The sequence below is a fragment of the Rhinatrema bivittatum genome, chromosome 15 (assembly GCF_901001135.1).
Source record: "Rhinatrema bivittatum chromosome 15, aRhiBiv1.1, whole genome shotgun sequence".
NCBI classification, from domain to species: Eukaryota; Metazoa; Chordata; class Amphibia; order Gymnophiona; family Rhinatrematidae; genus Rhinatrema; species Rhinatrema bivittatum.
This window is the reverse complement of record NC_042629.1, coordinates 69,177,736-69,202,124: the sequence shown is the minus strand read 5'-3', so window position 1 is coordinate 69,202,124 and position 24,389 is coordinate 69,177,736. Positions and strand designations below refer to the sequence as shown.

The following is a 24,389-nucleotide window of genomic DNA, read 5'->3' as shown; positions in this document are numbered from 1 at the left end:
CTGACAGGCCACTCAATAGTGTAATGCAAATTTTTGTCAGTATATTTGTTAACGTGTTCATTTTGTTTTCCCATTTCTTCCATGCAGGTCCTACCCAAATTGTCCTCTTCCATTATACACGAGATTGATAGCATTTTGGGCAATAAGCCATACAGCAAAAAGGACTATAGATCCTAACTTTGAATGATGTCCGCCCTGGACCGTTACCGTTCAACTTGTTCTCCTGATTGCCTGCTTAAGCTTTATTCAAGCAAAGTGTGAACAGTGTGGTTTGTATCAAAGAACTCGACGCATCCAGATCTCGTAGGGAAATTTCAGTTTCAGATGTTGCTGTCTGATAGCGCACACTTGCTGTAATAATGTTACTTTTGAATGCGCGCACGCAAAAAAAAAAAAAAAGTTGCGGGGTGGGAAGAGTTCATGACAGACAGACAGCAGCTTAATTGGTCATGTGCTTCCTCTATTAAAAGGAAAAAAATCCCCAACATTTCTTTTAGAGGAACAGGTTGATTCTCAAACGGATCAGGCATTTATCATGACTTGAACAAGAGAATTGTAGGTTGTGTGAAGTTAAACATATAATTTGGGTCAAAGCTGGTTTACACTGTGAGGTTAAACGTGAGGCAGCAGGGCTGTCTGGGGGCAAATATGTGGTTGTGGAAAATCAGCTCGGTTGGGATGTTCGCATGTCGACTGTTTTGTTTTGTTTTTGTACTTTAAAGACCCTTTGTTTGCTGAACATGACATTTTCTGTAATGTACTTTGCTCCACGTGAACTTCAGCCAAGAATGGGATGCTTCCACCGGTCAACGTCTGTAAAACCGCAAACTGCTTTGTGTGTTATGTCCCCATGCAGTGGCTTCTTTTTTTAGCGCCTAACTGTAATCTTGGAAATACTGTGCCAGGCCCTGCGCCCATCATGGATTGGAATTTTATCTGTTCCTCGGGATCCATCCCTGTGTCTTTTGGGTTTTTTTTCAAGTCTCATGCACTGAAGGACATCTCGTCACCCAGTTGACTGTTCTTGAATTATATACGGCATCTTATGATCCCTGTAATTCTGTAGAAGGCAGTAGACTCGTGGCTGGTGGAGGTGCGACTTGAGCCTGATCCCTACACCCATTAGACTTACCATGGCCAAATACCTAAGGAGTATTATTACCTAATTTGGTTGCAAGACCCGAGTCCATGGAGTTGTTTGAAGCCAGGAAGATCTTGCTAGTATCAGTTTTTCAGCCTCTCTTAGACTGTTCAGCAATCATAGCCACTAGGATAGATTAAAATACCATGGTTTCCTTCAGGCTGAAGATCTTGGTTAGCTCCTAACACAACTACTGGACTGCTTTGGGCCGGCTCTGCCCTTTCTTTTCACTTAGGAGTCAAACTCTTCCAGATCTTCTGGTCCTGGTGAAGGAAACCAGGAGTGCATTACAAGAAGGGTTAACATTGCAGGCATGCCCTATCTCTGAAGCCCAAAATTCCACACTTGCATTTTTCCAGCTTTGAACTGAGATTAAGCTTCCACCACACACAAGAAACAATTTCCTAGTTCCTTCCTTCTTCCCAGGGTGTATTTGATTTTGAATATTTGAAATAATTTTCACAAACCCATCCCAGGTTCTGAAGGTCTTCTTGCATTGTTTGAACAATTGACTGCTTTAAAAATAGTGAGATGAGGGGAAGGACTGTCATTTCAGTGGTTTACTTGTTTTTCTTAGCAAAAGTCGAATAAAACTTGGTAATGACAAATCTAATCGTACAGTAGAAAAATAGCGTATGGTTCTTCAAGCCAAGGACACATGCAACTCGATGTTTCCATATAACCAGATGAACTTTAACACCCTGTCCTCATGAGATGTCAGGGATGCAATGAGAAGAACCAGATCATAAAGAGGAAGGAGTGCTAGAAAGGTACAAGGAACATAGCTGAACATTCTCCAGATTTTGATTAAGAATTAGGTTATTCAGTTTCAAGCATAGAAAACGAGGAAGAGCAACATTTCTATCTAGCTCCAATTCAAGTCCAATGCATTTTATGGCAAAATTCCCAATTTCTCCCCCCCATTGCAAAAAAAAAAAAAAAAAAAGTCTGCTAGTTCGAAAATTGAAATAGTTCAATGTCCTACCAAGAATGGTTGAGCTAGGTCCAGCAGTTCAAAAATGAAAGAGGGTGAGAGACACACACTTAAACTGTAACATACAGTGACATCCATATGATCTGATAAGTCTCTTGAAGAAGGGTAGTCCAAGTGATGTCATCCCCATCTAGCAGAAAACAGTACAAATGACTCACATGGATCAGAACCCATTCATATAGTTTGGATTTCCCATCCATCGGGGCCAATTGGACTGGGCGTGCCTCTACGGTCAGATCCAGGGAGAATAGCTGCCACCCCTACTGTGGTAATCCTTGCTAAAGAACAAGGGAGAGTGTGCCCTGAAGAAGAAGCCTTCAGCCCACGGGCCAGCAAGGCTTCCTAGAAGTACACAGGCAAAATAATACAACGCTATTCAGATGTCTTCTCAGCTGTACTGCTTCATAGGTGAAATTTAGTAGAGAGAGTAGTACTTTTGTCAGAGTAAAGGGGAGGGTTTGGTTTTTTTATTTCTGCTTTTTGATATTTCAAAGCAGACTACATTCAGGTACTGCGGGTATTGGACAATCTGGGCTGACCAAAAAAAAAAACAAACCTCAGATCCAGTCATGAATGTAGACTGGCACTGCCGTTGTGTGGTTCTCTCTGATCTGTGCATGGTTATCACTTTAATTGGGATCTGTATGTGTGCGCTGCTCAGTAATATACATACCGTAAATACTTAGCGGCATTCCAGAAGAAATCGGTTTTATTTGTGGAGCCTGAGAATGATACCAATCAAATCTTTTTCCAAAATCATGGTTTTCTGTTTTCCGAGAGCTGCAAATTGTGTGTCCTTTTGAGGCAGGCATCTGGCAGTTTTACCTTAGAGATGGGCTTGAAAATTATGCTTCAGAATTGAACCCCTGTCATTAATCTAGGGATTGCCATTTTATCAGGATTTCAGGGCTTGCTTTTTTAGTTTAACAATTGCACTTGATAAACCTCATCTGCGAGAAAAAGGACAGATTTAAAACTTAACGTAGAATCACAATCCCACATTACGATTTTTGGCCTCTCTTCTTTAATTCAATTTAAACAGGTTTTTTTCATTACCAGAAGATTATACCCCAAAAAGGCTGTTACCTCCTTGTTTAGCTGAAAGATTAACCACAAATTTGTCATCTTTTAACCTAAAATGATACTCAGTGTAACCTAGCCAGATAAGTCAACATCTGTTAGCAAACAGCATAGCCACTAAGGCAGGGGACCGTGTTTTAGCTGTCAATGTAAAGGTATAAGGAGCACCTCCTGCCATATAAGAGTCACGTTTTCTATTTCTTCACAGCTGCTGCTTCTGGGCAGGAAAAGCCTACTTCTTGCTAACCACACTGCACTCTTTACTGAGGTTCGCAATTATTTTATAGTTAGGGCCGGAGTCACTGATGGCTCTTGTGTCATTGGGAGAAGACCTTGACGAATCAGTCCCTATGCAGTGTCTATGAGTACAGAGCCTAGATACTGTAAAACAGGTTGCTCTGGTGGTTCTTTCCACTAATTAAAATGCATTTATTTGGATGTTCCAAGTCCATTTCATTGTTCCCTTTTATGCCTTTCTGTGCCTGGAAAACAATTGTTTTGAAGAATGGGTGGGAATACTCCTGTTAGCATCCTGAGAGCTACAGTAACAATCTTCTTTTATCCCAGAGTGCAGCTCCTGAATTAACTAACAAAGCAGGATCCAGACAAGCTTATGGACGTTTTAACCAGCATGCTAGTCAGAGCATATCACTGAGCTAGAGATAATATAAATCTTGACCCTGGATGTTCTCCTATCTGCAACCATGGCGCCAAATTAATTTAAAATTTCATTACCTTTCCTTCACTTTCCATGGGATTTTGATTTACGTTCGTTGGGAAGAAGAGGGCTGTCCTAGAAAGCAGAAGATAGGATTTTGTAGGCTATTGCTAAAGGAATTGTCCCTAAAAGCTTCATTTAAAAAAATTAAATTCCTTGCACATATATTTGATGAATAATAATTTTGCAGACTCACAGTCGCTGATTGAACAGCAGTTGGCTCAGATTCTTCTGTTAAGTTGTACAGATGAAGTACATTTTCAATAGGGCATCTCGCAGTACAAGTCCCCAGAGGTATGCGGCATGTCTGCTGCACGGCACCTAATTTTTATTTTAAAAGTTTAATACAAGAATGCAGCCGCTGAACAACCCTCGACCCCCATTGGGGCAGCCAACAGTGTGTGCATTCTTTCAAGTGGCTAAAAAGCGAGGTAGCAGATGTGGGCACGTCAATACTATTTTGACCCATGTAAAATGTAGTTAAGCCTATGAACATCTGCTCCTAAATGGACCAGTGCAATTTGTTCCTAATGCAGCATCTTTTCCTGAGCTTTTATAGCAGACAGACATTTACTATAACTCACACTGATTTAGTCTATAATCTTAATTCACAAGGGTATGTATCCCACTGCCAAAGACTATGAAGCCGGCTAACTGCTGGATAAATGAATATTTGAGCACTTATCTGACTAAATTCTCGCCACCTAACTTATTAGCTGACTAGAATTTAGGCGGCTAAGTTAGGGGCATTCCGAGGCGTTGAGTTAGCCTAAGTCTGGTTAGGCCAAAGACCTGTCCTAAAGCGAGCTGCTATATTCAGTAGTGTGGTTGCACTATTGAATATACCACCTAAGTTTATGCAGCTAACTTAGCTATCTTGATTCTGAATAAATATATGGACCTCTGTATGTTTTCTAGCCTTGCCTGTGTCAGCCCAAATTTGTTAAAAGAAAACTAACCAAGTAGCTAAGCCAAAAATGATTCCTTTGTTGGGTTATCAGATGTTTTAAAGCTGGGCCTATTAAGGATCCTTAGGAAAAGGAACCTCTGTCCTGAAAGCTCATATTTTAAAGCCTGAATACAGAAGCTTAGTTGATGGGCAGACTAAATTGGCCAATTTGGTCTTTATCTGCCGTCGTCTATTATAAGGTCAATATTCAACCAGGTGGAGAGCGGATAAACTTATTTGTTGGCTAGCTTATGCCAGATTTTCAACAGCTTGGACGCACTGCCGAATATACGCAGCTATCAAGAAGCTAGCCCAATAAGTTTCTCCAGCCAACCCTAGGACTTCTTCCAGGCAGTCCTAAAGTGATCTGACCAACTTAACTCCACTCCCAGAATGCTTTGCGGTTAGTTGGCTAAGTTTTATCTGCTTAACTACTTAGCTGGATGATCTGGAGGCATTCTGTGCACGAGGAGTTTTAAATCCCGATGTTTGAACCTGACGGGACAAACATGCTGTGAATATTGACCTTGACATTATTACGTAGTGCAAACAGCTGACAAGTGGACTCATGGAATGGGATTTTCAAACATAGGGCCTGTTCTAAAGCTTGCACATCTATTCAAAGGAATGTAAAAATACAAAAAATGATATATAATACATATTAAGACTCTAAAGAAAGATGCAAGACTAGGATCCAAAAAAGGAGGAGAGAGCTAAAAAGCAGAGCGGTTAATATTGCAATCTACTACTGTTCCTGCTTTAACATACTGTAGGGAAGGCACTGTATGCTCCAGTGAAATCTCACATGATGACACCGACAGGCAAAGCTTGCTGAAGTAAGCAACCTTGAATTGCAGGACTTGTCACGTAAGACAGTTATCTGTTGTGAAAACACAGGGACTAACCTTTGTAGGCGATAATGTTGTCAGTTCATGCCAAGAAACACTGTAGATTTTGCATACCAAAGGTGTTTTGCATACAGCATTACTTGAATGTTTCGGGAGGGTGGGCCACTATATGTTGCTGGCTTGCCAGTTGCCACTCTCTACATGTGGATTGCACTCTACGCTCAGAAATGTAGTTTCGTGTCTCTCAGTATTCAGAGCATTAGGAGAAAAGGCGTACGCAGAGCGATGTGAGCAGTAAATTGCAGAAGGAAAAAAAAAAAAAAAAAACTACATAAGATTCACATCCATTAGCAAACGCACTTAATGATGTAGCCGACCATCTGTGCAGACCAAGCCCTGGTGCACTGTGAAGCGTCCCACCATGGAAATCGTTGGTAATCCATGAGAAATGCAAGCGCTGGGATGTCAGTTCAGACACAGACGGGGTTGCTCTCCTTTGCACAGTCATCCGAGGACCTTCCTGGGTGGTAATGCTCTATAAAGTTGTCTCTCAAGCTATTCCAAACTACAGGAAAGAAACTTGCACGGATTCCTTAATGCTAACCATTCAGTATTGATTTTTTTTTCCACGTTTTGGACTTTGATGGGCACAAATCCCTCTCATAAAAGCTTGATTTTTTTTTTTTTTATGTATCTGGTGCTTTTGCTTTGAAATACAAAAATGTTTAAAGAGTTGGACTTTGGATGTAAGGATAAAGTCTGGCATTCTAGCAAAGCTCCTGCGTTTGTATGTTTTGCTGCGAATGCTTTCTTCTGGGGGAGGAGGGGGGCTGCTGTGCATTGACTGGAGGCGGCAGAGAGAGACATCCGCCGTGCTTTTAGCCATGATCCCATGTAAATAAAGTGCTTTCCTTTTTCTATGACTGTGACTTTGTCAGGCTAATTACATTAAGTTATAGGCAGTGATGGCTGAAATGCATTGTGTGTCTGAATTTTCAGACACGATTATCTACAGCTACTGTATTTATGGAATGAGAAAATAAATTACAAGCTTTATTTATCTGAACGGATATGTCCTCTTGTGTCAAGTCGCTGAGGCACACAGTGAGCACCTGCTCACGCTTCGTTTTATATAGAGTGAATTTTAGGCTCAAACAAGATGTCTGAATATCCTGTTTCCTTCTTTGGTCCTGAAAATAGGCATATGATTATAACTACTAACCAAAGGCAAAGCAGCTTTAAAAATATTTCATGACCTTATTGGAGCGTGTCCATCTCCCTGGGGTTAAACATGAATCTCACTGGCTTGTTTCCTTATCGGAATCGCTGAGCGTGCTACTATCTGTGTATAATGTCACTTTCCCTGTAGGAAACTAGGCCAAAAGGCTACACATTGACTCCAAAATTAGGCCGCTTCAGGTTGGATGGTGAAAGGCCGCTCGTGGGCTTGTCCCACAGCCGCACTCGGCCGCGAAGGGGGCAGGCCGTGTCGGCAGTGGCTCTGACCGCGGTCCAGGGAGCAACCAAGCCGGCGTCCTGCTGGAAGAAGGTAGTGGGCTCCTCGGGGGCTTGTCCCGCAGCAGTGGCCCAACAGCTTAAAGCAGGCTTGGCCTACTGGAAGAAGCTTGTCAGCAGAGCTTCCTGTTGATAAGCCTGAAGGCAGGGTGAGACTGCCGTGGATGGAGACTTTTGAAGGGCAATTCCTGCCGCCTGAAGCATCCACCTCACCCTTCCGCATTATAGAATCGCCCCTGAAATAGCAGGGTAGCAAGGGGGGGGGGGGGGGGTGTCAAAAAGCAGTTTCAACATCGGGGGTGAGAAGCCAGAAAAGAGCAGGAAATGTAAGTCCAGAAGTGAGAACGTCATCTAGAATGAACTTAGTATCCTTGGAGGTCCGGGGTGCTTATCTACTGCTTCTCAGACTCTCTACCAGTCCCATCCCACATGGCTTTCGCTCCATGATGTTTGCCCCACCCCTTTCAAGATAACTTGCTGAATTTGTTCACAATATCCAGGACTGCTTGGATGACTCACTGAGAATAGTACAGTGATTCAAATTCTTCTATGCCCTTTTTTTTTTTTATATTGCTCCTGAAAGGCACTCGGGCACCCTGCGTCGCCAAAAGCCCCCTCCCTGCATGGGCTCTTTTGCCATACTCCCCAAAGACAGTGAGACTCTCTCTAACAGCCCTGTTCCACCCCCTCCCTGGGCTGGACACAGGCAGACGCAGCAGGTCTGGCATAGAAACTGAGTGCACAAGGGCTCACCATCCACCAACCCTGGCAGACAGAAGAGCTGAGCAGGTGAGGGGGGTGGCAGTGGCACGCAACCCAGTCCTCAGGGTACACCTAGCCAGGTTTTCGAGATACACACAATGTGTGCACGTGAGACAGATTTGCATGCACTACTTCCATCATATGCAAACCTCTCTCAGGTATATTCATTGTGGATATCCTGTAAACCGGACTGGCTGGATGTGCCCCAAGGAATGGGTTGTGAACCCCCGTCCTAATAAATATGCATGAGATAGAGTTGCTTACAATGGCGGTAGTGTGCATGCAAACCCTATACACAATCATTATGGATATACTGGAAACCTGTCCTGTTTACAGCCTTCAAGGACTGGAAGTGAATACCATGGCAATAAGAAGTACCACTGAAAACTGCCTCAAGCTGGACATACCGGTATGTATTCTTTAAAAATCGAGTAATGAGGCAGGCTCCAAAGTGATGTCACTTCAGCACCACGCTCCAGGCAGCCGGCACCATTACTAAAGATGCACTAATTGGGACGGAAGCAAATGGGCGTCAACCCTTCAGATTCTTTTAGCTAGATTTCCTTTCAGGGCTGGGATTGGGGGTTTGCAGGGGCCTGGGCAGGCTTGAAGCCTAGGTTAAATTTTACATAGGAGGAGGTGGGTTAGAGGTCCACAGGAAGCCTGGTTTGGCTTTTTTGTTTGTTTTTGGAGATTTGGGATTATTTTTGGTTCAGGAAACAAACTGAACCAAATCAGAAACCTTGATACGAAAAAAAAAAAACCCCAGAACCAAACTTTATGGGGCAGTTCCATCCCTCACTCTGCATTGCCACATCTTTCCAGCTGTGGTGGCCATTTTTTGATGTGGTGTGGGCCATCCATTCACTTCCTGCAGAACAGACATTGGTGATAAATGATTTTCATTCAGTACAAACTCGGGTTAGGCTCGACCTAGCACTGAAGCAATGTACCATGCCCCACATGTATAAAACATGCTTTAAAAAAAGTCTCATAATAATTAGACAAATGGGTCAGGACAGCCCTTGTCTGGATCATGGCAAGATGCCACTTAGGTTACTGTCCCAGAGTTGCAGTTTCCACAGTGATGTATGAGCACTAATGAGCAAAATGTGAAGCCCAAACAACTTAAGAGCTGCCATAATACAACAGTTTGAAAGTACAATTTATTGGAAATGTGGAATATTTCCTCAAGGGACTGGCAGTGCTGCATTACAGGAAATCGGATATCAAGAAACTGGGAGGAGGGGTGTCCAAGAGCGGAAAGACAGGGACATAAAGCAAGTTATAGAAAATGTCTCTACTGAGCAGCTGTAGAGAGAAGTGCACCGCTCCCTAAGCAGAGCCAGGCTCCCTGCCAAACTGGCCGAAAAGGAGGGCTGCAGGGGATTGGAGCTCGTGTTTTAATCCACCTGTGGCGTCTGCTCCCTAGATTCTTTGACCACTGATGCTTATCATCATAAAACGGCTGCCTCGGCACCTTTACCCACCCCTGACATAATCACATTTTGAGAAATAACAAAACTTTTGAGCTTGTTCAAATGTGTAGGGCTGTGTATGAGAGATGGAATTGCAAATGGTTCATTTGGCCTTAGGGAGTGAGAAGTGTAATGGGAGAAAAGCTTTAATATGAGAGCTGCAAAAAACGGAGCTTATTGTCTGCTTGATGTAAACAAATGTTACTTCACTGAAATGGCAGCAAAATGTCATATAATAATAGCTGCTGAAGCCAAGCTGCAGACTGTGCCCTTAGGAAAGCAGCAGGCTGCCAGTCCCCCAGCCGGGGTGAGCCAAGCCCCATCAATATTTCATATTTTGAGCATTAATTCTCCTGACCTGCTGGGAAGACAGCAATCTTCTTCTTTTTCCTTCTTGCTCATACAGTATAACGTTATCCTATTTAATTGGAGCACATTAGCGGTTTTCTGGGAACAGTCCACTTTAGTAACTGGAAGGGGTTTTACATGATCTCTTGGCCTTTATTATTTTATTTTCTGACTGTATACTTCAGCTATCTGAACTCTGAAATGCCTCATTTTCAGATACATTTTATCTGGATAAATGCTGACAGAATTCACAAGTTACGTGGTTAAATACCTTATTTATCGACCTTATTGCTACTGAGTATTTAAATACACGGCTCTAGGACGAGTGACAAGATCCATTTCAGTTCATTTACTTTTCAGAACAGCGAATCCTCAGTGCACTGTTGGCTTTTACCATCCTTCCTGTCTTGACAATAATTATAGATCCCAGGACCCTAGTGAGCCTCGATCTTACAGATGTGAACATAGCAGGCTCTCTGTTATCAAAACAGATGTTGTGACCTGGCCTTTGACTGAAAATACTGCTGAGCTGTGCTTTCATGTAATGTGCTGCGTCAGTATTTCATTGCCTTTTGGCTACAATAAAAAATATACAACAACCTCTAATAAAAGTCTGCGAGCGGCCAGCAGCTGCATGGTCTTTAATCAGTTATCTAGCCTAGCCACTGCAGCCTTCCTTGGCCAGGGATTACAGCTGTCTCCGGTATAGCAGACACTATCTACCCCTCTCTGCAGGCAGCTGTAAATGCCTGCCTCTAAGATCTCATGCATGACAAGACACAGCACTCCCCTGACCTAGCACCGGCCCCAGAAAAGCTCGTAGCACTGATTAATTCTTACATTTGTCAACTGTCCTGTAAGTTATACCCGATAGATAGTAATATCTATTGTACTATTCTGTTCCTTAATTGCTACCTAGTGTAATTGGCCTGCTAATAATAGCAGTAGCACTAGGTTTGAGGAATGAAAAATGCACACAATAAGTAACTTGAACCAGGCTGGAGATTGCACATCATAAAGTGTAGGGATTAGGGAGAAAAATCTAAAGCTGCACCCTCTGGAAGAAAGGTGGAATAGGAAAGCAACATTTAAAAAATAAATGCACACGCCTTTTGAAAGGGATTAGACTGCAGAAACCAGAAAGCTAATCCTTCTTCTCTTGCTTTATAGAGGATGGCAGTGTATCCTTATGAATTATGCTCTTCAGCATTTGCCTTGCTGGAGGGGGCATTACTCAAGGGGAAACCCAAGATTCAATCACCACTGTTTAAAAACTTTCCCAGTGTGCATGCAAGGCGTAAACAAAACTGAAGGTTTGATTTGGGCCAAGTTTTCATTTTTTTAGAAAGCAAATCCAATGGAACAGCTCGGAGCTGCTCCTTAAGTGAAATGCGTTCCTCAGCGTTCTTGCAGCCCATTGTGGAATCAAGTCCAGGGTCCCTTCGCCCTCTGGAACAGAAGAAGGACAACGACACTAATAACAGAACCAACTAGCACAGGAATGAATACTCTGATGGCTGAAAAATTAAAAGTTTTCAAATCTGCCTAATATACTGCCCACCGAGCCTACTAGAATTAAATAGCTCCCCACTAATTGAGTTCTTAACAACACACTTAAATACTGACAAATCTACCATCATACTAGGAGACTTCAATCTGCACATAGACAAAAAGCCCCTGTCTAACACCTGCCAAACACTATTGGACTTTATGACCGCACTAGGATTCACTCTAATTACCGATAAGCCCACGCATAGCGCAGGACACTCTCTCAATATAACATTCATCAGCCAAAGCCACTTAGAACACATTAAAACCAATTACACACCCATCCCGTGGTCCGATCACTTCCTCATTCACTCCGCAATTAAATACAGTAAACCCCATACAGAAGAAGGGAAAAAAGAACCAATCAAAGTTAAATATCGCCCACCATATGACCTAGAAACCCTAAAAGAAAAGTTAGAAGATAAACTAACAAAATTAGACTACACGAACTGCTGCTCCGCAACCACAGCATGGCTGCAAACAATAAGAGAAATAGCTGAAGAAATAAACCCAATCAAACATATTAACATTAAGGATACTAAACAAACCAACCCATAGTATAATGAAAAAATTAAGGAAATCAAGAGAAAGCTAAGAAAAAAAGAATGGAGAAAAAATAAAAACAATGAAAACTTGACAAAATACAGAAAACACCTAGCATTCTATAAACAAGTCATTCTAGATACAAAAAAACAATTCTATAGCTCTAAAATAGAAAAATGTGAAAACAACCCACAAACATTATTTACCATAGTAAAAAAACCTCACTAATGACAAATCCGAATCTCCACAAACCCTTCCAGAAAATAGATGCAACGAAACTGCAACATTTTTTAATGACAAAATTAAGAACCTAAAAATTAAAATACCAAATACTAAGAAACAAGAAATTAAAATGAAAAAAAGAGAAATCAAACAATGGTCAACATTCTATGAAGTATCAGAATTGGAAATCGAAGTTTTGCTAAAAAAAAACTAAATCCCGCCCCACATGCATGCCACACAATAACAACCACAGATATAAAAAAAAGTGGCCAACACTGTATCACCGACACGGACAAGGATAGTTAATCTATCCTTAGAGGAAGGATCCATGCCAGATGCACTGAAAGGAGCAATCGTAAAACCCATCTTAAAGAAGAAAAACAGCGACCCACTTAACCTGAGCAACTACAGACCTGTATCAAACTTACCCTTAATTGCTAAATTAATAGAAAAAACTATACAAAAGCAACTAGCGGAACACCTAGATAACATTAACATCCTATATCCCTCACAACATGGTTTCCGAAAACATTATAGCACAACATCATGAGAGGATTCGATAATGGTAAACATTACATTCTAGTGATGCTAGACCTCTCGGCAGCTTTTGATACTGTAAACCACAACATACTTTTAAATAGACTAGAAGAAATAGGATTAGGCAACAAAACAATCAGCTGGTTCAGATCATATCTAAGTAACAGATATTTTCAAGTTCAAATCAGAGATTCTATGTCAGAAAAAATAGACCTTCAGACAGGAGTACCACAGGGATCTGCCCTGTCTGCCACACTTTTCAACATATACCTACTGCCATTATGCCACCTGCTAGCCGGCCTGGGAATCACTCACTACATATACGCAGACGATATTCAATTTATATTACCCATTGACGATACAACTGAGAAAACATTAAACATAGCGAACATGTATCTAGACATCAAACAACTATTAAATCAAATGGAGCTAGTAATCAATATAGAGAAGACAGAATTCCTTCATCTAGAAAGAAAAAAAAAACATGGAGATCTCACACAACCCAATCACACTAAATAACAACAAACAAATAATACTTGCAGAGAAAGTCCGGAATCTAGGAGTAATAATAGACACAGAACTAAGCTTAAAACAACATATATCCATAAAAGTAAAAGAAGGATACGCCAAACTCATGGTCCTCAGAAAACTTAAACCACTTCTAACGACCGCCAACTTTCGATCAGTACTACAAGCGCTAATATTTGCAAGCACTGATTATTGCAATACCCTTCTACTAGGCTTACCATACACCTCCATAAGACCACTACAAATATTGCAGAACACTGCTGCAAGAGTATTAACTGGAAAAAGGAAGAGAGATCACATTACGGAAACACTGGCTGAGTTGCACTGGCTTCCCATTGAACAAAGAATACAGTACAAGACACTATGCATCATGCACAAATTAATACACAACGAAAACACAGACTGGCTGAACACAGCCCTTCGCATACACATCCCCAACAGAAATTTAAGATCAGCCAACAAAGCACTTCTGACGATTCCATCAGTCAAGACAGTAAGAGAAAGGGCATTATCCTTAGCAGGACCCATATTATGAACTCCATGCCATTGGAGTTAAGACTACAAAGAGAAAACAAAACTTTCAGAAAAAAATCTTAAAACTTGGCTATTCAAACAAGCCTTTCAAAAAGAGAAGGGAGAATAGAATCCAGGGAAATGCAAGGTTCAAACCAGGGAAGTGCAAGGGACAAAACACCCTCACAAACAGAAATCACTAGGGTGTATGTTTTTGTTTTAATAGAATTCATCAGTAAAGGATAAGTTACTTATAGAATGAGTCCTAGACTCAAAACTGCTATAGAATCGACCGGGACATGATAGCATTCACTCTCATTTAACAACTAACATTGATTAAAACTATGTTACTGAACATTATGGCACCTGTGTAAACTGATAGAGGTTAATAGCATTACTTTTGTGCCTTACTGTAAACCGTTGTGACGGTACCCACCTTAACGACGGTATAGAAAAAGTTCTAAATAAATAAATAAATAAAAGCCCTCAGGAAATGAGAAAGGAGGGACAAAGCATTTGGATATCGCGGCTGCTAAAATAGCGCACTTGGAAGCCCACCTTGATTTATAGAGGCAGAAAGCAGAGCGGGAGAAGTCTCTGGTGGGTGCTGCTAGAAACCGTCTCTGCTGCAACCACACAGCTAAAATGTAATAAAGTGGGCTGAGGGGGCTCCCCAAATCTGAGCCTGCAGCAGGCCAGGGCGTCACCGTCACTGCAGCCCCTTGCAGGTTTAAAGCAGTGACCCTGGCCCTCCTGCTGCGATCAGCGACCCATATGAGCGAGCCAGTGCCCGCTCTCCCCCAGCCAAATCTGCCTGCACAGAAAACGCAATGCCAGGCCGCACTCTGTGGCCCCAGGGAAACCAGGTGGCTGGCGATGGAATTACCCGAGGCAAAATAATTGCATAACGACAAAAACTCTGCCGAACGGAGCCTATAAAATAAATGTTAACCCTTTCCAAAAACAATGTCGTGGAGCCTAGCTTTCATGAGAGAGTTGCTCAATACTCGATGCCAAAAGCTTGCTTTTAAAAAAGTAAAGGCTTTTAAAAACAGATTATTTAAATGCTGATGTTTGCAGCTGCTCAGGCAATGACTTCCAAAGGCTTGGGGCTGCAGCAGAGAAAGCGAGTTCCCCTGCTGGATGCTTGGGATCTCCTGAAGACCTCTGTGTGCAGTTCGGAGGGGCCCCCGTCAGAATGTGGATGCACAAAAGGCAGCCTAACCATAATCCTGAGGCATTATTAAGTAACTTATGGATCTGCAGTAAAACTGGATTGAATTCTCCACCGAACAAGTTAGCAATGGAGGGATTGCAAGACTGGTGTTTTCATAAGTGCTTTTTCCAGTTCAGACAATACAAAAATCCTCAGGTTCTAAGAGGGGCGTCAAAAGTCCTAACATTCTCAGTTTGAAAAGAACAGATTTTATCAGGCTTTTAACTTGGATTTTCCTTGATAACTTCAGATCTTTTAACATTTACTACTGTTCTTGGGGACCTTCCACCCAACCAGCTTTTAACCAGTTCGTCATTGGAGGAGCCATCCCAAGGGTGCTCAGTTTCTTATAAGTCACCTGTGTCACAGACCTTACTGAGATCCGAGTGCCCTACATCTAGCTCTCTCCCCCATGCAACTCTCTGGTCACCCAGTCAAAGAAACAGGTCTTGTCAGATGAGCCTGATCAATCTCTGACAGGTCTTGGGAGCCGCAGGGCTCTACCTCCCGAGTCCTCCTTTCTTTTAACCTGGAGGGCCCTGACAACGCTCCTGCTGCTTCTGTTCCTCCTCCTAGCCCCCATGGAAGCCGAGGCTGATCAGAGCCAGCGGAAGCACGAGGTGGCTGCTTCCCAAACCTGTGGAGCACTAGGCAGCCACCTCGTGCTTCCGCTGGCTCTGATCAGCCTCGGCTTCCATGGGGGCTAGGAGGAGGAACAGAAGCAGCAGGAGCGTTGTCAGGGCCCTCCAGGTTAAAAGAAAGGAGGACTCGGGAGGTGGAGCAGTATCTGCCTGTCCTTGGGAGTCCTGCGGCTGAAGAAGCAGCAACATTAGGTGGGCTGAAGACGGGAACAGGAGCAGCAATGGGCCCCAGCAAGAGAGAGGAGGTGTCCTGACCGCAGAGGCTGCTGCTTATTTGGGAAGGAAAGAGTGAGTATGTGTAAGAGAGTGTGTGTGTGAGCGTGTGTGTGTATGTGTGTGAGCATGTGATTGTGTGTATGTGTGTAAGAGAGTGTGTGTGTGAATGTGTATGTGTGTATGAGCATGAGATTGAGTGAGTGTGTGTATATGAGAGAGAAGAGAACATTTATGCCCCTTCCTCCCACTAATCTATGACAATCTCAGGATGACTGGAAATCTCAGCTATGGAGACAGGGAGTTTTTCGTACTAGTTTGAATTATTGACTTTTTAAAATACTTTATTGGAGGAATATTTATTTTTATTCATTTAGTTGTGATTTTTTTTTTTTATTATTTTATTGTTTAATGTTTTATAAGGAATGGTGAAGTTTCTCTTTTTCCATGGTTGCACTGCATACAGAGACTGGCTTATTGCAGTTTCCAGTTCAGATTTTACCTCCACATTTGTTTGAGATTTTTTTAAACCATTTTTAGATGGCCTCCTTGATTAAGAATCATTCTGCGTGCTGCACAACACAGGTCTCTTTATTCTGTATTTAATGAGGTTCTGCATGTGTAACCCAGGTGAGATATTCTGCTACCATGTGCTGTTTTCCTATTAGGAGATGTACAGGTGTAACATTTGCAGTGTTGCCTTTCCAGTGGTAGGGTTGTTGCTGTGGCAGTGCTGGGCATTGGTGCTATTTTGGTGTGGGAGTTTTAGGATATTGCAATTGTTTAATCATGGCTTTCTGAAGGCCAAGCCTACACCCAACTCATGATTTTATAAACTTCTGTTCTGTATCCTCTCAGCCTTCTCTTTTCCAAGCTGCTGCCCAGCCTCTCATCACGCTGCTCCATCCCGTTGGCTAAACACAGAGGGCCTTATGATAGCCTCTGTTTCATTCACCAGTCCTTGTCAGATCATTCCTATCACACTATCAGTTGTTTATTTAACAAAAACTTGTAGGCCATGTAATCGCACGATGTCCAAATGCAGATTACAATGTACAGTTGTAAAAGTTTAAAATAAGCACTCATAAAGCAATAAAACAGAATTAAAAAAAGTGAATACATAAAACTGTCAGCATAGTTGTGACTGTGTCCCAACCTCCCCTCCACCAAAAGCCTCAGGAAATAACTCTGTCTTTATTTAAAATTTAGGAATTTAGTAATCAGATTCTCTAGGCCCCCCCTAAAACTGCAGCTCAGAAAGGAAAAGCCTTCCTTCTAGGTCTATTTTTGCAAACGGGACTGCCACCCGATCTTGCCCTGGCTCACATAATGCCCTCTGGGTTAGGGTGAGGGAGCTGGGTGGGTTTCCCCCCCCAAGGAACGCAGCTTGTGCTTCTGAGTGCAGGCAAACTAATGGCGGCCAGGAAATGCCAGCCAGGCCCATTCAGTCCTCTCAACGCAGGCGGGACGCGATTCTCCCTGTGCCTGTAAACCTCAGCGGCCCCGTCTGCAGAATCCCGGACCGAGCCCCGCTGGATGTGCATCGCAAATATTCACCAAAGTCGGTACAAAGCTGCGCTTGAATGCAGCCGCTCCTGCAGCACTGGTGCCCTCTTCACAGGGTTCCATGCGGCTCCCGTCAGAGTCCTCTTTCCTCCCAGCTCAGACTATGCACCCAAGGTGGAAGCGAGGGCAGTGCTGAGAGAAGCGCCCGGTCCTCTCTTCCCCCACTGCTTCTCCCGTCCCTGCCTGAAAGTGGCTTTCTGTTTAAGGGCCTGTGAAAGGACCCGAGACTTGACCGCTCCCATGCAGGTCCGTTTTTAAAGATCGTAAGAAAGAGATGCACCCCTCTTCCTTTTAAAGGCGTGTAAATATTTACAAAACTAAATATGCGGGGTCAGAAAAGGAAGGGGAGCAAGCGCTAGGACCAACTTCAGCCCCCAAAGAAAAGCAACTGAGCCACAGAATAGGCAACTTGAAACTTTGAGGGGATCTGGGCAGTGATGCTGACTTGGTGTCTACCTGTTAATGTAATGTTTTATGATGTAAATTGTGCTGAGCAGGTTCTGAAGAAGCAATTCAGAAAATAATAAATACATAAACTAGTTCATAGCTCTTATTAAGAAGAATGCAGGGCTTACCCTGCGGTCAGAGGTACAGATGTATTTCTGTCAAACAGATCGGACTATTTTACCATTTTACAGCCCTATGAGAAGACCCAGTTACCTGTCCAGCAGAAAGGGTGCTGCATACAGCACAGAGCTGTGGAATCTGCGGACCCGGTAATCAGGGTCACCTTGTGATCACTCAGTGCTAAGGGCACAGAGCCAGAAGCCCTACAGATCCAGAACCTATGACAACTATAATCCCTACCTCCCACTCCAGGAACCTCGGAATTATCATCGACAAAGATTTGTCGTTTAAGAACCACATATCAAACAAAACCAAAGAAGGCTACCACAGACTCCTAACCCTAAGACATTTAAAACCATTTCTCAACACTGATGATTTCAGAATCGTACTTCAAATACTTATCTTCTCCACCTTCGATTATTGTAACTCCCTACTAATAGGTATACCCTTCTCATCCCTCAAACCACTACAAATACTTCAAAACTCTGCTGCTAGAGTCCTAACTGGAACAAAAAGAAATGACCATATTACGCCCATCTTGTCCTCTCTTCACTGGCTCCCTATCACTGCACGAATCGCTTACAAATCCATGACTATCCTCCATAAAGTCCTTAACAATGATCATCAAGGACTTAACACCCTTAACATAACTCTTCAAAACTCCTCAAGAAACCTACGATCCAGCAATTCAAACCTCTTATTAACCCCCACTATCAAAGATGCTCATCTAACAACAAGAGAGAGAGCCTTCTCCATCACCTCCCCTAATCTTTGGAACACTCTACCGGAAGACCTAAGATCTCAACACAATATAAAAACCTTCAAAAAAGACCTAAAAACTTTACTGTTTCGTAAATTCTTCATGGATCCCCAATCATCTACACAGACCAACTCTCAAATGAACTCATAACCTTAATTCTCAACCTAACTAACCCCCCTCCACATTCAACCTTATATCTTCAGAGACTTATTTGGTTATGTTTATTATTGTAATTACAACATGTTATGATATCTCAAAACCTCTTTGTTAAAAAATTTTATTCACTTTGTAAACCGTTATGATGGCTTCCTGAATAACGGTATATAAAACTCTTCAAATAAATAAATAAATAAATAAATTGTTTCTCGTCACCTTTCTCGTATTTGTCCTCATACCCTGGCAGGTGCTGGGGCACACTGGGAAAATAATTAGGTCTTGGGTGAAGGGGATCTGAGAGTGTCGGTCAGAGGCCAGTCCTGGACCTTCAATCCTGCCTGTCTGAGAGCGTATCAGAGAGAGGAGTACGCAAACCTCATGACCACCGAATATGCCAAGGAATCCAAAAGTAAGGAAGCAAATCATCTGCGTCAGAATACCGAGCAAGAGAAACATAAAACTGTACCCTAAGATGGCCTAAAACCAACCCAGGTGAAGGTGTCTGTCTGTCTGCATGTGCAGATCGCTCCCTAGAGGTATAGGGGCCGATATAATAAAGTGCACTGAAGCTGCAGCGGGTTTGTCTGTGCCTATATGCACATAGGTACGCTTGTTTTCCCGTGCAAAGCCCTGTACGGGTATGTAATAAGGGTTTTGTGAGTGAGTAAAAAGCACGTACAAACGTGCTTACAACCCGTGGTTTTTCTGTGCAAGTGCATGCAAAGGAGGCAATTATCTAATTCATGGGCAATCTAGGAAGCCATGCTAGCAGGGAGATTGGGTTAGTGCGAGTTTTTTAATGCAGGTTTTTAGCTCCTGGGTCAGGGCAGGAGGTAAATGAAAGTGCCGGTGTGGAGACCATTTTTTTTTTAATGCTTTTGCAGGTCAGCCAAGCGGCAGACGGAACGGGTAGAGAGAAGGCAGAATCGCCCATCTGCATGTCACGCTCTTCGGCGGTCAGAGTATGATCATGAAGGGGTTAGATATTGCTCTACCCACCTTCACATCAACTTCTGGACCACTAGTTTATTCATTTAAAAAAAAAAAAAAAAAAAAAGGCTTTCACCCCAAGAATCAATCGCAGGTGTTCACACACCAATGATGTCCATGTGGCTTTCTGCGCAGATACCTGCGCATTTTACCTCATACGGTCATTAGTGCATGTTAGTGCGTCCGTTATCTATGGTGTGCGCGGATTTTATGTGCATATCTAGTTAGCAAGGACGGCCGTTATTACATTCCACACTTCTGCTGGTTTTTGCCCCGAGCACCAAAAAATCCACGCAGAAAAAAATCAGCGCAGATTTCAGCGCGGGCCTTATTACATCCGCCCCCTAATGTGATAGTCATGGAGTAATAGCGCCATCTTGTGGGCACAGATTCTTTTTCTATAACTTGGGATTTCCTTTCAACAGATTGGTGTCCGTTTTATCTGACTTTACCACCCAATAAACTTTTTTAAAGGAAAAAATCTTTTAAGAAAATATGCATTTCTAGGCAATTCACTTTTATTGTTTTAACTATAGCATATATTGGGAACTGAGGCTGTTTGATTGGCCGGTGTACATAATTTCTGTACTCAGGGCCAGGGCAACAAGAACACTTAGACTCAGTAAAAGGTATAACGTAAATTTTATTTGGCATTAAAAGTGTTCCTGGGAGATGCTGCATACTGGGTGCCCTTTGTCTTTCAAAATCACCAGCATCTCATCTAATACAGGAAGTGAACCTTCTTTTATAGTTAAACATACAGTATTGCCGAACCTTCTAGAATTACATGACTGCCCAAAGACTCATTTACAGAGACACATCATGCTGTTCACATGACAACCTATCCCTGAACTGCCCTGACAGGTCTTTCAGGTGTAAAGAGCAAGAGTCACAGCAGCAATGGCTCTCTTCACTAGACGTTACTGCTAACCCTAATGGAACCCTGGATGCACATTGCCTTTATTAGCACAGTACGCCTCAAGCTGTCTGTTTCAGGTTAGAGTACTTTTAATCAGTTGAAGTGGTGCTGTGAAAAATGTCAAGCTGCAGCGGCTGACTGGTACCTGTAGTGGCAGGGATACTGGGCATGAAATCCATAGGAATGCCCTGGTTTACAACTTGGAATGTATAAACACCCCCCCCCCCCCTACTCTTACGTGGAAAATTATGAAAATACACAAAGAGAACAAGTTTAGTTTAGTGAAGCTGTAGTCCTGTCATCTGAGCTAAATGTCCTGCCTACCAGGGTTTCACTTAATTCAAGCTCTCCTATGGACTCCTGGTTACTAAAGCGCATTAAAAACTTGTAGGAGCGCCTCGGAGCAGCAGCAGGGCTCCTGGGACCCTGCAGTCTCACATATTGGGTAAGGGTCTGCTAGGGAAGATGGATGGGCTGTGGAGGGGGAGGAGGAAGGGGAGATGAGCAACTGAGAGGAAGAGTGGGGGTGTTGAATTAACACAATTTGCATCAAGCTATTATAATAATATTGAGCTAATTTGCATTTCTATTTTCTGCATGTTTGAAATTAGTTTGTGTTATCAGTAATGCTTACATAGCTGTCACAAATATCACGATAACTCATATTTAATGTGTGTTAAGTACTGAACCCAACTGCCGTGAAGCCACTGTGGTCCCTGGAGCAGGCTACCCAAATGAGGAGAGCAGCTAGGATTTGTTGATTACAATTTCAGCTTGCAGGGTCATTTTTGAGATGCAGCCCACCTCTATTGCTTCAACACTTTTGGAGGCAGTCTGTGAAAAGTAATCTAGGCTACCTGGTTCCTATCACCCCACTTCCTACTTTTCTTTCATAGATTGTGGGGCAGAATCCTGATTTCTTTCAGCTTTTACCCAATTGCATCACCTGGTCCCTGTCCTCCAGTGAACCCCACCTAATTGTTCTCTCACTGGCCGTTTTCTCTTACAAACTCCTATGAAGCCTCATTAAGTTTCCCCTTCCCCAATATATTTAATTATTTTGCAGTTTTTATATTCTGGCTTAATTTTTCCCAGTCAAAGCCTCATTGTTTATTTATTTATTTTGAAAGTTTTGTATACCGACATTCGTTAAGAAAACATCACATCGGTTTCCATAGAACAAAAAATAGCCAACAGGGCTTTACAATGAACCTGATAAAATAAACTAGGGAGGGGGTGAAGAAGGATGGGGCGGGGAGGAGGGGGGAGTGGGATTAGAGGGTGCGGGAAACCAAGGTTATGCTGTACATATAGGTTAACATAAAAACATAGTTAAATACAATTATAATTAGCATACATGAGAATTATAGTTAATACAAGTATAGATAATGTACATTGAAAACTCGGGGGATAGAGTTAAGAAGGGGGGTTTAGTTTAATCTCAAAGCCTCTGATCTTTTTTGTCGTATATCTACCATGCCTGTCTTGACTAGACTGTAAGCTCCGAGGAGCAGGGACTGGCTCATATGTGCATCTGTAGAGTGCTGTGTACACCTGGCAACGCTAAAATGATAAAAAAAATAACCACAGCACTGGCTTCATTCAGGCTCACTCTCTCCCTGCCTCAATGTACAAGGAGACCTCTCTGCCAAGGCAAAAACACCCAAGATTCTTCTTAAATACTAAGCTTTTATTATTCTACATTTTTACAAAATAAAGAGGAAAATTTAAAATGTCAATAGTCTGTCCTATGAATAGCCAGAGAAAAAGAGTCCTTGCTCTGCTAATAAGTTAGTTCTTGCAACAGTCACTTACTGTCCTTTCTGCTCCCTGCCGAGACCAATGTGCACCCAGGTGGGAAAGCTGAGCTCATGGGAGCGCCCTGAACCTGGAAAGCTGACGCTAATGCTCTACAGCAGAGCTTTCCAAACTTTTCATGTTGGTGACACACTTTTTAGACAAACAATTTCACGACACAGTAATTCAGTCTACTAGTAAACCAGAGGTTAAAGGTTAAATGAACGAAACATATTTCGACAATTTATGTATGTTTCCTTAAATATATACATAAATAAAATGTTTCATGACACAACCTATCTCATGAAAACCTTAAATTTATATTAAAAATATATATTCCAAGATTCATGTTATTGTTATAATTTATGAGAAACAATAATAAAACAAATTGTCTGTCCCCCACACACTCATCTCTCTCCTCCCCCCAGCACATGTCTGGCCCCCACACACTCATATCTCTCCCCCTCAAGCACATGTCTGTCCCCCCAGCACGTTTGCCCCCCACTCACTCATCTCCCTCCCCCCAGCACATGTCTGGCCCCCACACTCATGTACCTCGTCTTTTTGATTGTTGCCAGTTAAGTGCTTCACTCCCTTCCATGATCACCAGACACTGCTGCTTGCAGTCAGTACTCCTCATGGCCAGGCCTCATCGGCAGCAGCAGCCAATGCAAGGATGGCTGGGCTCGTTCCACTCACCAAGCCCCCCCCCCCAAAAAAACGCGATTGACAGCAAAAATCACCCAATAATAAGCAACCCATAAACTGAAAAAAAAAAAGTGAATCTCTAGAAAAAAAAAAGCCCAAACTCGCATCAGAGTTGACCGGGCTTGCGCGACACGCCTGCACACCGCAGGTGAATGCGCGACACGCCTGCACACCGCAGGTGAATGCGCGACACGCCTGCACACCGCAGGTGAATGCGCGACACGCCTGCACACCGCAGGTGAATGCGCGACACGCCTGCACACCGCAGGTGAATGCGCGACACGCCTGCACACCGCAGGTGAATGCGCGACACGCCTGCACACTGCAGGTGAATGCGCGACACACCTGCACACTGCAGGCGACACACTAACGTGTCCCGACACACAGTTTGGAAAGCTCTGCTCTACAGTCTGCAAAGAAAGAAGACAAAAAAGCTGGAAAGGGGCATGGTGGAGGCTGCTCCAGGAGCAGTGGTGTCTGCACTGGACCCTAGTCTAACCGCATTAATCTCAAGCCAGCAAAGTAAAAGGCTCTTGGTTTTTAAACTGCTGGAAGAAGATGAAAGAGCTGGGTTAGGGTCAGGAAAGCCACAGGAGGCAGCGTGGGAGAAAGATCTTATAGACACAGCAGCCGCCGCCCCCCCCCAGTACCTGTACAACCGTTGCACGTCTCCTGCCTTGGGGGCGCGTTATCTTCCCGTGGTGCTCACTCTCTGGACGTTTAGATTCTCACGCACGCAGGCGCCAACCCTAGGAGACGTTGGGAAGGTTGACCCTGCTGTCACGTGCTGTGCTATCTGATGCGCACGCCCAGTGCCCCAGGATTTCCTGGGCCCCTCCCACTGCTACCGGAACTTCCGATGCGCACGCGCATTGCTTGCCGGAACTTTCCTTGCGCACGACGTGTCCCGCCCACTTCCGCCGGAACTTCTGGCGCGCCACGCCCTGTGCCCCTCCCACTGCCCCCCCCCCCCCCCCCTTCTGTAACTTCCCGTGGGCAGAGGCTGTGCTTTATCTGTTATTATTAGGCCGGGGCTTCGCGCGCGTTACTTCCACGGGGAAGCGCGGGCCGTGGACGGAGCGCGTTTGGCCTGCGTGGTCCTTCCCTCCAGGGCTCGTCACCGAGGTTCTTC

At 43.4% G+C, this 24,389-nt stretch overlaps 1 protein-coding gene and 1 long non-coding RNA gene across 8 annotated transcripts in view; one reads left to right on the top strand and one right to left on the bottom strand.

Moving 5' to 3' along the window:
- The window catches only part of KCNAB2 (potassium voltage-gated channel subfamily A regulatory beta subunit 2), a 124,378-nt gene extending 118,288 nt beyond the window's left edge, over positions 1-6,090 (top strand). For 5 of the 6 annotated variants that reach the window (XM_029579005.1, XM_029579008.1, XM_029579004.1 and 2 more), the window contains one exon: positions 88-6,090. In XM_029579005.1, coding sequence (XP_029434865.1) covers positions 88-177 — 90 coding nt within the window. In that variant the 3' untranslated portion in view covers positions 178-6,090. The remainder of the gene's footprint in view (positions 1-87) is intronic. The other variant, XM_029579006.1, reaches the window with a different exon arrangement.
- Positions 1-24,019, bottom strand: part of LOC115076955 — a 65,961-nt gene extending 41,942 nt beyond the window's left edge. The window contains exons 1-3 of one of the 2 annotated variants that reach the window (XR_003852915.1): positions 23,908-24,019; positions 4,130-4,254; positions 3,951-4,008 (exon numbers count right to left, since the gene is read on the bottom strand). This is a non-coding gene — a long non-coding RNA (uncharacterized LOC115076955). The remainder of the gene's footprint in view (positions 1-3,950; positions 4,009-4,129; positions 4,255-23,907) is intronic. The other variant, XR_003852916.1, reaches the window with a different exon arrangement.
- Between the last annotated feature and the right edge of the window lie 370 nt (positions 24,020-24,389).